At 44.1% G+C, this 12500-nt stretch overlaps 1 protein-coding gene and 1 pseudogene across 2 annotated transcripts in view; both read right to left on the reverse strand.

The window, feature by feature from the left end:
* LOC311180614 (uncharacterized protein) overlaps positions 1-232 on the reverse strand; it is a gene marked incomplete at both ends in the record, with an annotated part of 38452 nt that extends 38220 nt beyond the window's left edge. The window contains 1 exon segment of the mRNA XM_084248531.1: positions 192-232. Within this exon segment, the coding sequence (XP_084104657.1) occupies positions 192-232 (41 nt within the window).
* Positions 233-8364: 8132 nt separating this feature from the next.
* Positions 8365-9211, reverse strand: LOC311182097 (olfactory receptor 7A10-like; annotated as a pseudogene). Its single transcript has one exon. The product of its transcript is annotated as an olfactory receptor 7A10-like (transcript).
* Positions 9212-12500: the final 3289 nt, after the last annotated feature.

The raw sequence follows: 12500 nt of genomic DNA on the forward strand, positions 1-12500 counted from the left end.
TGTTTCAGCAATAATAAGTAGTGCTGCAGTAAACATGAGAGTTCAAGTTTTCTTCAAATTAATTTTTTGAATTTTTTGAACAGATGCCTAGGAGTGGAATGACTGGGTCCAATGGCAGATCCATGTTTACGCTTTGAGACACGTCCGTCCTCACTGCTGTCTGTGAGGGCTGGACCAGGCTGCACTCCCACCTGCGGCGAGTGTGGCCCACTGCCCTGCATCTGAAGAGCATCCCGTCAGGGTCAGTTCCTTTGCACCATCTGCTTCTTGGCAGGTCCCAGTTACCCTCAACTCTGACTGAATAAGCTGATTGGAGATAAATGAATAGATTAATGAGTACAAAGGCTGTTTAATAATTAGAATCATCAGGGTCTTTATTTAGAAGTTTGGTGATGTTTCTGTGACCAGAAATCTGCCATAGGAAATTTGAAATTCTTGCGTATATTGACTAATTTGTAATACAGTTGCTTTTGCTCTATATCATTTCAGTTAAAGTTGTAGTTTCCAAGAATCTATCCATGATATTAATTGAGAAATCGATGTATTCACCATATTCTGACACGCCACCCTGACTTAGTTTAGTTGGCAATCGGTAGATGAATACATATTTCATGAGCTATATAAAGAATATGGTCTCACCTAAAATAATGACAAGTTGAGAAGAAAGACAGGAAAATGCTAAAATACTTGTGGAGAAACGCAAGAGGAAATTTTCATATCCTGAGACTCACCTCCATTAGGGGGTCAGACCTTAGTTTACGTGCATGAGGTAGAGTAGACTCAGTAAAGCACGTAAGGAATGTTCTGAGTGCATTGTCTGAACACACCGTGGAAGCTCATTTACAGTTCTCTTTTTTCAGTTGTGTGTACGCGTGTACGTGTGCATGTCGTTTCTGTGTGTATGTGTGTGGGTAGGTGAGCTGCATCACAGGGTAAACTCAGTTCTGACTTTAGGCCACAGTAAGAAGAATCTGGCATCCATTGTATACAGGGGAGATGTATTTGAAAGGTCAGTTCTTGCCAATGAGGGAGAGACCATGTGAGTGAGGCCCCAACTGAAAGGCCAGGCCGGGTGGAGAACAGTTCCTTGGACATCAGGGCCCCCAGGCCGACTGACCCGCTGTCACTCCACTCGCCTGTAATGGGGTTGACAGTGGGCTCCTGATCTGAGTGTTGTTTTTGTACCTGTTCCCACTTATGTGACCACACACTGTGACATGATGCAGAGTGAGTGAGATTGTCCCTCCTCTGGTTTTTGTTTTGTGAAATTGATTCTATGTTTTCCTTGGGCTTTAGGTTTTGATCTCTCTTTGACACAGATAAACTTGTCCTTCTTTTGCTCCTCGTCCAACAATCAGTGGACTCCCCAGACAATATTCCATAAAATCCTGCTTGTGCCCCAACAGTCTGTCCCTTTCCTCCGTGTTGTTTATTCCTGAGACCATCATATCCCACATGCACTACTTCCTTGTGCTCAACCCTCTCTGTCATCATGTAACATCCACATGAGCAGGGACTGCAGCCATTTGACCACAATTGTGACTTCATCACTAGAAAATATGTCAAGGAATTGTAATCCATACAACAAATTGAATACCAGGAAAAATAAAGCCTGGTTAAATGTTGTGGGATCAACATGAATGCATGAAGCACAGTGAAGTACAAATCTAAGCTTTGTGAAGAATAGGTATAAGAAGAACTTAATTACATCCATGTGGTTCTCTAAAAAGTAAATTTGCAAAGACTGACAATGTAAAATAGGAAAGCACAATTTTCCCAAAGCAGTGAAAAATGTGCATCGAAAGCTGTCATGTCGACTTAAACAACATGGATTCCAGTACGCTTGTGGGAGAGATGGCTATTGTCATTTGAATACAGAAGAATGTGATCCAGGAGATGGAAGGTGGGGGCTGTTTTTATGAACAAATTGGCTGCCTAGTGTCCCTTTGTCTCTCTTGTATGCAGAAGCTTTTCAGTTCATGTAGCATCACATGTGGCTTCCTGATTTTCATGTCACAAGGAAGTCATTGCCTATGCAAATACCAGAGAGCACCTAAATAGGTGTTTTCCAGAGGAGACACCTAGATGGGCAGCAAGCACATGAGGGGGTGCTCAGGATCACTCACCAGGGAAATGCAAATCCAAACCAGGGGCTGTCACCTCACAGCTGCTGACAGAGCTCCCAGGGAGTTCAGCACTGGGGTGGGGCGCAGAGAACCCTGGGGTGCTATCGGTGGGCTAATACAGTGCTGCAGCCATGGTGTAAAAGAGAAGAGAGGTGCCTCAAATTAGCAAAGTGGGGCTCCCCAGTGATGTATTCATACATATACAAAGGGAATGAAAACAGGACATTGAAAAACTATCCGCACCATGTTGTTTATTGAGCCAAAATTTAGAAATAACCTACAAGTCCTTCAGTGGATGAATAAAGAGAATAATGTGTACACATATAGATATAAAATATATATGGGCTCTCTCTCTCTCTCTCTCTCTCTATATATATATATATATATATATACATATACACATACACACATACATCGTGTGTGATTACTTGTGTGTCCAAATAAATATACATGGATTATGTAAAACATATAATGTGTAATACATGCACAGGATATTATGTTGTTATAATAAATTCTATATGTTAAAATATCAAACAATATCCAGTCAAGATAAAGAAGGACACCCTCCCTTTTGTGACAACATAAACAAATAAAAACATTTTGCTGTGTGACAAAAGTCAGAGATGTACAAATACTGGATATCACGTACATGTGCAGTCCTAAAACAGAGACTTAAATTTTTACGTGGACTGGAGTGTGGCATTTGGAAGAGGTTGTTTGAGGATACACACTTGAAGCTGCTGGATGAAAAAGGTTCTGGAAATGTACTGCACAGTGACATAGTCAACAGTACTTTCTTATAAACGTCAAAGTTGTTGAGAGATTATTTCTTAATCGTTTTGTGACAAAAAGAAACATGATTGCAGGTAGTGATGGAGGTGTTAGCTAGTGCTACGGTGATAATCACGTTGCTGTGTGTGTATATATATATATGTATCTCAAATCAACATGTTTTCTCCAACTCACACACTGTTTCATGTCAATGAAATCTCAATGAAAATACAAAGGATGAAATCCCGAAAGTCAGGACACATCGTCATGAGGAAAAACAGATGTAACATACGAACAAAATGTGTACAATAGGTTATTGCTTATAAGAGGGTACGAAAACTGTCCATGCTTAAAACGTATCATTGGAAACAATAGGATCTGCAGAAGGCCGCAGAAAGTTGACAACTTTAAAACATTTTGTCCAACAATCTATACATATGTGGGAGCAGTAAGGGAAAAACACTCATTTTGAAAAACTCCAATTCTGTTTGACTATTTCAGCACAAATCAGAATAAAAATTAAGGCTCTGTAAGTAAAAAATCTGGAAGGAGCACAGTTTCCAATAGATAAAATCAAAATTCTAAGAAGCAAAACAATGCAAATTCTACAGTAATATTGTGGTTGCAAAGTGAAACTCTTTAGATCCACCATCAGACATTAAATAAAAATATGGCTCATGTGCGCTCCTAATATGAGGGAGGCTCCTCAGCTGCTCTGTGAGGTAACCTGCCCCCATTAGCCTGGATCCTTCTAATACAGATCACCTGCTCCTAACCCCATCCTAAGTATGAGACCCTCACTTCAGTGCCTGCCCCATCACATTTAACACTTTATTTTCCCTCTGCCTTAACTCCAAACCTTCTTGGCTCTGTCCTAACTTTGCTGGAACCATTTATGCCCCACACTCCTCCTGCAGTCTCATCCTAACAGATTTTCCTTCCTGTCTCTTTACTGTCAGCACCATCTCTGTGTTGTTGAGAGTAGTGGACAGTTTTGAGTCACAAATTAAGTAAATTACTTATAAAATGACGAGTCAGTCAAGCAAGAGAACAAGGGAACCTCTTGTCCCTGGGCCTGGTTTGATCTCTGTGACCTGAGGCAGAACTTCTCAGTTTGCATTTTCCCTGGATCTGTCCCAAGTGCCTGCTGGGCTCTGAGACTCACCTGGGTGGGGGCTGTGAGGGGGGCTTCTCCATGTAGCGTCTGAGTCCCTCCTGGACGCTTGAGGATGGATCTGGGCTGTGTCACAGACAGGATCTCAGGAGGGCGCCAAGGGCTGGTCCCTGGGCAGAGGTCGGGCTCCACAGACAGGAATCATGTCCTCTCCGGTCCTGGGTTGGACAGTCTGAGGGACCGAGGGAGACAGGGTATTTACCGCCCTCCACGAGGTCTCATTAGCCACACCTCACTCTCCTGCTCCAAGCTCTGAGCTCATGATTTCCCTGTGGACACTGGACTGGACAAAATCAAAGTTTCTTAATGATTCTCTGATCCCGAGAGACTAGATTAGATGTCAAGTGAATCCAGCTGTTGTTTCTCCTTTTTCATGATTTCCCCCATCTTCCTGAGCTGTAAATACCCAGCACCCTATTCTCACTCTGTGCCTGAGGAGCCTGTGTGGACTTGATGTCCAGGATTATCAAGGCATAAGTGTTGTGGGGGCTCAGACCCCCCCGCAATGTGTCTAATAGCGCTATTCCTCTCTCATAAAGCAGAGAACCGAGTTCCTCTAGATAAAACCCTAGAAAACACACTCCTTGTGTTCATGGCACCTTTGCAAAAACAAGTAGGAATTTCTTTTTACTATTTATTGTGCTGTGACTGCAGCAGCCTTATGTTTGAGTCTCCTGAAGGAAACACTGTGTTCCTCACCAGCTAAACATCCAGGTCCTCAGAGTGAAGATGTTTATAACTGCCACACTCGCTCTGAATCCTGTGCACCGCCTTGGCCCCACAGATTAGACTCGTGTCCTGCTCAGAGCACAGGGAAGTGCTGACACACATGCCACGCCACTGCCCCATGGGGCGCTGCCCATAAAAGTCCACTCCCGATACCAGGCGTCACCATCCTCACAGGTCACTGTCCTCGTCCCGAGCAGCAGTTGTCTCAGCAACCTCTATATCGTGCCCAGACCTCACTGGTAAACCAGGGTCTGTGACAGCACCAGTGAGGCAGGAGGAGGCATGACAACGACTCCAAGTGAGGGTCCCAATTGCTTTGGGAGCAGCCAGAGGAAGGGCTCGTAGTGACCTGTGAGGGACTCGTCTCAGTACTGAAACTTCTTTTGGAAGACAATAGATTTTCCTTAACTTTCTTGTGCTTAGTGTCTTCTTTGTTGCCCCACAACAGGGTAGGATGTTTTCACACCCCCCGTGTCAGGTCTCTCTGCAAGTTAGACACATTCTTGGAAAAAACTCAGTGTCACATCAGACAATCTGTTGGCACATGGGCTTGGAGTGACAGCCTCTCTCTGTCCACCAGGTGTCTCCTAACCAGCTGGGCACCTCACGTTGAACTTGACATGTCTCATGGGGTATGGAACAGGAGAGGATGGGCCTCAACACCCCACGGTCCTTGTGTGTCTTTAATTGTCAGAATTATGCTGTGCAAATATGTCCTCCCTCTATTGGGCTGTCTTAGTGTTGTAGTGATGTTTTCGTGTACTGCACAGAAGCATTTTGGTTGATATAGTCCCAGTTATTTATATTGTCCTTTGTTCCCCTGCTGCTGGAATGAATCCACTAACACACCTGAAATTTGTATTCTAGAGTGTGTTGCCCAAGTTGTCTTCTATATGTGTTATGCTTTGGGTCTTACATCAAGGACTTTTATTCATTTTCTTTTTAATTCATTTTGAATTGATTTTTGTGTGTTTGGAGATGGAGTCTAGTTTCATCCTTTTTTTTTTTTTTTTTTTTTTTTGTGGGACCCTCGCAGGCGACTGGGGAACGAACCGGTGCTACAGAGGCTGCAGGAAACCTTGCAGCCCAGCGCTTAACCGATGCGCCACCAGGGGAGGCCCTAGTTTCATTCTTTTGCATGAATGTCCAGTGTGCCCAATGCCATTAACTGTAGAGGCTCCTTGCGCCAGTGTGTATTTTACTCCCAATTTGTAGCTTAACTGTTCCTGTAACTCTGGTTTATTTTGGGGTCTTGATTCTATCCCATTGGTCTTAGCGTCTGTTATCGTTCCCGACCATTTTAATTATCCAGTATTGTTTCAGTTATTATAGTTTTATAGTATAGTTTGAAGTCTAGTTTGTAATAGTTTTTCTTTTTTGTCAGAGTTGCTTTGCTCTTCAGGGAAGTTTGTGGTTCCACATGATGTCAGGAATTTATTTTCAGGCAGAGCCCAGATGGCTGCATAATGGACCCCAGAGCAGAGAAAAGGACGGTGGGACAGAGAACACAGCACTGCACTGCACAGTATCAAGCAGACTTGCAGCATTTGCAACCAGGGTCCCTCAGTGGACAGCAGGGCTGGTGGCTGTGGTGGTCATTGCCTGTGGCCATTGCCTGTGTAATGGGCACATTACCCACTTAGGCACTTCCTTCATACCCAGGCCAACTGAGTCCAGACATTACACCCTGTGGACTAGACCCAGCTCCAGTCACCAGGAGTCTCAATTCATGGCAGGAACAACTATAGGGAGGTGCGGACGGAAGTTCCGACAACTGAAGACCAATTGGACCTTGATGTGGAGAGAGAGGGGAGGAGCTGGTGGTGACAGAGTTCATGTCTCAACAAACTGAGACAACATTTAAGTCCTAGACTCCCCAGTGCCCACCTTAAGCCAATTAAAATAGAAGAGAAACAATCAAACTAACCCCGGCACCCCAGCTGGACACCTGGAAATAGGTGACATCAATACTTAGAAACCAAGGAACAGCTGAGCACAGGAAGGAAAAACAGTAGCAGAACAAATGTTTTGGCTCATAAATACGGAGAAAGAAGCAGAGGAGTCTCAGTGACGTGGAGCCACAACATTAAATACACCCGTGAGTTACGGGAGGTGACTGAGGGCAGACAGGCAGCTGCAAGACCTTAGAGAGAAGATAAAGAACCAGAGTCTTCACCAAGAGATTTACAACATTCGAGGAACACAAGAGTCCCTGAATGTAAATCAACAAAAATATAAAAAGTGTTTTTTTCGGACTTCAGCTGGCCGGCATGATAACTTCAGAAACAGAGCATCCAAGTGTATAAATCACCCAGTTAGGAAATCAGAGACAAGACATAGATAGAGGGAACAATAAGGAAACGCTACAAACAGTGTCAGATGCAGTGAGAAGTGGAAGCAAAAGGACAGTGGATCACCCAGCAGGTGAAGGAGAAGGAGGAGGGACGCCTTTCAGAAACATCATAGCCGAGAATTTTCCAAACCTACAGAATGCAATGAGCGTGAATGTCCAGAAGCAGAGATGACACCCGGTTTACAACGTGAAAATGTCCGACAGCTGACACCCCACCGGTAAAGTATAAACATTCAGAGAAACAGATACCAATTTAAAGGAAGCCTGAAAAAAAGTGAGTTTGCAAAGGCGCCCAACGTAGACTTTCGTCAGATTTTGCCCTCGTCACTCTCCAGCAACGGAGAGGAAGGAAGAGCGAAATAATCCTAAACCCAAGAACTTCCCACCAAGAACACTCTGGGCTGCGACATTATTCAGTTATGAACATGGATAAAAGCTTCCCCAGACAGAGAAGCCCATGGCGTGACTCACTGTCAGAGCTGCCGGCCTGACGATAAACGCTGCCCAGAGTTCTTCTACAAGGAAGAAAAAAATGGGGCGGGGAGAGGAAGGGTTAGGGTCAAAATCAGGGGGGAGGTGCAATTTTTCGGGGAATAGCCAATGTGAAAAATGCCTACATTGTGCAAAAATGAAAAATGATGTAAGAATTCTATATATAAAAAAAGAAAATATACAAAGCCCTGCGCAAAATGACAAAAACAGGAATCTTATGGATAAAAACAAATCACTAAAAGGAAGGGAGGAAGGGACAAAAGTGAGGGGCAGCTGCTCATTACCTCTCGGCGCTCATGGATGCTGTGATGCGACAAGATTTTTCTGCTGGTAATTATGCGTTGTTTGTTTTTACCCAATAGAGTTCTGCATATTTTCCCTCCATTTCTTTCCTTTATTTCTAAGTACCTAGTTTCCGGTCTTAACATTTTACTAAAGAAAAATTCACTCAGAATGTGATGTTTTCAATACTGAGCCCAGGAGAATGACTAGTTAAGAACAATGTAGGAAATATAGAAAATGCATTTATAACATATAAAACACTAATGTCAAACTGTGTACATAAGACAAAGCACAGATTATCTCTGACTCACTGAGGACAGGATCATGACTTAGTCCTTGGATCATGAGCCCTGCTGCCCCCGACCAGACAATCTGAGGAAGCGGCCCCTGTCACGTTGGGGTTGCTCTGCAGCTGAAGAGCCTCACCAGGGCCTGCTTTATGTCCTTGTTTCTGAGACTGTAGATGAAGGGGTTCAGCATGGGGGTGACCACCGTGTACATCACCGAGGCTGTTGCACTGTCCCTGGAGTCGTGGGTAGCGGCAGAGCTGAGGTACACGCCGAGCGATGTCCCGTAGAACAAAGAGACCACGGAGAGGTGAGACCCGCAGGTGGAGAAGGCTTTGTACCTGCCACTCGCTGAGGAGATTTTCAAAACAGAGGACACAATCTTAGAGTAAGAGTAAAGGATGCCACTGAGAGGAATCATCCCCACAACCCCCGCTGCTAAATATATCACCAGCTCATTGAGGAAGGTGTCAGAACAGGCAAGCTGGATCACCTGGTCCAGGTCACAGAAGAAGTGAGGGATTTGCAGCTGTGAGCAAAAGGACAGTCGCAAAACCATTAAGCTGTGTAACAGAGCATGCAGAAGACTTAACAGCCAGGATGCAAGAAGCAAGAGGCCAAAGAACTTGGGGTTCATGATGACCGTGTAGTGCAGGGGATGGCAGATGGCCACAAACCGGTCATAGGCCATCGCTGTCAAGAGGAAGTTGTCCAGTCCTCCAAAGAATATGTAGAAAAACACCTGGCTGAGACAGCCCGCGTAGGTTATGGCTTTGTTCTGCGTCTGGATGTTGAGCAGCATCTTGGGGACTGTGGTGGAAGTGAAACCGATGTCGGCAAAGGACAGGTTGGCGAGGAAGAGGTACATGGGGGTGTGCAGGTGGGGGTCCGTGACGATGGCCAGGATGATGAGGAGATTCCCAGTGACCGTGACCAAGTACATGGACAAGAATGCCCAGAAGATGAGGGGCTGCAGCAAGGCCTCTTCTGAGAGCCCCAGGAGGGTGAACGCTGTGGGGTGGGTTTGGTTTCCTGGCGCCAGGTCGCTGGTGAGCCTGGGGGATGGAGACAGAAGTGATGTAAACCTCACCGCAGCACAGCAATCAAGTCATGAGTTTAAATGGTGTGAATTTACTTTAAATACATTCAGGTAATAAATTTCATATTTTGGAGCTAGTGCTTCTTCCCTGAAATTTTCTAGGTGGCTAATGACCAATCTGCTCTTGATGCTGAGAATTAGCTATTCCTACATTGAGTGCAAAGGTTTTCCCATGTCAACATTTCTTGAAAATGCCCTGAGATCTTCTTTAAATATGGTTGACCAGTTATATTATCCACTGATTGGTGGAATCATGGAGAAAAGCAGAGAGAGTGACTTTCAAAATTCCTTGTCCTTGGGCCTCCTTGGTGGCCTCGGGGTTTAGTATCAGGGCTACCACCTCAGTAGCCTGAGTTCAACTCAGCCGGAGCTGACCCACATGGTGCAGCAGACCCCTCCTGTTTTGCCAGCGCTCACCTTCACAGTGTGTTTCAGTAGATCTGCCTGTCTTGCTCTCCACTCTGTCTCTCGTGAGCCTCTCATCCCCTTCCCCTCTGGCCTTTGCCCCAGTTCTATACATAAATAGTGAGTAAGTCTTTAAAAAAAATAAAAAAAGCAAAATCCTAGTCCCAAACAAGTTTTCTCCTAAGTGTGTGTGTAGTCTCACTAATTAATATTTCATATGGTGATTATTGTTGTTACGTAAAAGAATGCAGTTGAATGAAGACGTAGAATCTAGAGGAAACTTGTGTGATCACTTCCAATTAGGAGACTTGGAACAAAAAAATCTCAAGTCAATGGGATTTTTTATACGAAGGACATATGATGTGGCAACAATTTATCCATGAGAAAAACATTTGTGTTTGGGGAACAGCCAGAAAAAGATATCACTGCAAGAGCATTGATGGCACAGTTACAGATCCCAGAAGTAGGGGTGTGCCAGGAGGGGGCGCTCCAGGTAGGGGGCGAGAGGAGAGGCCCCGGCATCATGCTGCTGTGGAAGTTCCTACACAGGACATTGTACATTTGCTGATCTTCCTTGTGTGGATTGTGTTACATGTGCTGTGCCTAAGTGTAAGTTCTATGTATTACATGTATCAGTTTTGCATAATTTAATCCCTCTGTAAAGTATAATTTGTTTTCCTCAACTTATATTTTATTTAAATTCTGAATATTCGATTGTAGAAGGCAGCTTTAACTTGGGATTGATGTCGAATCTGTGCTTCGCTTCACCTGTAATAAGTGGTTGTTTCTCTTACTTTAGCCACACACACACTTTCTTATCCAAGATTAGAGCATTTTGTCCTGTGCACTGAGGCAGAGCTGAGAACTGGAAATCAAATCACTAAGGACACAGGAAATAGGAAGTGTTTCACTTTCCCCAGAATGAGCTCTCCAGAATTGTTGTAAAGACAGTTGCTGTTTTCTTCTGCATTATCCGACACTGGCTACCTAAAAGCAAAGAATCATGGTTATTGTAGCCTTATTTATTTCTTCATTTCTTCATGTATAACTGAGGAAATTTTGGGGTTCCCCCTCCCAGTGTTGCTACCATAGAGCACTGCCACCAACTCTCCCGTATTCCACCACCGCAGACCATTGTGCTTCCTTCCCTCTTTGCTCTTTTCCCCTCCCTTGGCCTCCCTCCTTGGTGGTTCCGTTCTGTAGTCAGCTGTCAAGGGTTAGTTTTTCAGCTTGTCTTAATCTGTTAATTCAGTTACTTTATATTCCACATATTAGTCACACCATCCGTCTGATATTTATTTTCTCCTAACTTATTTCAACGAGCATTATGATTTCAAGTCTTAGCCATGTTGCCACAAATGGCATACATTTTCCTTTTTTGATTGCTGAGTAATATTCCATTGTGTATGTATGCAAACTTCTTGATCTACTCATATGTCAGGGTGTATCCTCTATAATAAATAGTGCACAGTCAACATGGGAGTTCAGGTTTTCTTCAAATTAGTTTTTTGAATTTTTTGGACAGATGCCTATAAGTTGAATTATTGGGTCAAATGGCAGATCCATATTTACTGTTTGAGACACGTCCTCACTGCTCTCTGTGAGGACTGGACCAGGCTGCACTCCCACCCGCAGCGAGTGTGGCCCACTGCCCTGCATCTGAACAGCGTCCTGTGAGGGTCAGTTCCTTTGCACTGTCTGCTTCTTGGCAGGTCCCAGTTACTCTCAACTCTGACTGGAATGAGCGGATTGGGAGATAAATGAACAGATTAATGAGTGCAAATACTGTTTAATATTAGAATCATCAGGGTCTTTATTTAGAAGTTTGGTGATGTTTCTGTGACCAGAAAGCTGCCATAGGAAATTTGAAATTCTTGCGTATATTGACTAATTTGTAATACAGTTGCTTTTGCTCTATATCATTTCAGTTAAAGTTGCAGTTTCCAAGAATCTATCCATAACATTAAGTGAGAAATTAATGTATTCACTATATTCTGACACGCCACCCTGACTTAGTTTAGTTGGCAATAGGTAGTTGAATACATATTTCATGAGCTATATTAAGAATATGGTCTCACAAAAAATAATGACAAGTTGAGAAGAAAGACAGGAAAATGCTAAAATACTTGTGGGGAACACGCAAGAGGAATTTTCATATCCTGAGACTCACATCAGACCTTGGTACATGAGAGAAGTAGAATAGAATCAGTGAAGCATGTAGGAAAATGTGCATTGTCTGAATACACCGGGACATGGATATACAGTTCCCTTCTATCGAGTGTGTGTCCACATGTAAGTGTGCATGCATTTCTGTGTGTGTGTATGGGTAGGTGAGCTGCATCACAGAGTAAAGGCAGGTCTGACTTTAGGCCACAGTAAGAAGAATCTGGCATCCATTGCATACAGGGGAGATGTATTTGAAAGGTCAGTTCTTGCCAATGAGGGAGAGATCATGTGAGTGAGCCCCAACTGAAGGGCCAGGCCGGGTGAAGAACAGTTCCTTGGACACCAGGGCCCCCAGGCCGACTCACCCGCTGTTACTCCACTCGCCTGTCGTGGGGTTTACTGTGGACTCCTGATCTGAGTGTTGTTTTCGTGCCTTTTCCCATTTCTGTGACCACACACTGTTGTATGATACAGTAGTGAGTGAGATTGTCTCTCCTCTGGTTTTTCATTTTTGTGGATTGATTCTTTTGTTTTTCTGGGCTTTAGGTTTTGATCATTCTTTTGACACAGATAAACTGGTCCTTGTTTTGCTCCTCGTCCCACAAGCAGTGGCCTC

The sequence above is a fragment of the Talpa europaea genome (genome assembly GCF_964194135.1).
Source record: "Talpa europaea genome assembly, chromosome: 12".
Taxonomy (NCBI): Eukaryota; Metazoa; Chordata; class Mammalia; order Eulipotyphla; family Talpidae; genus Talpa; species Talpa europaea.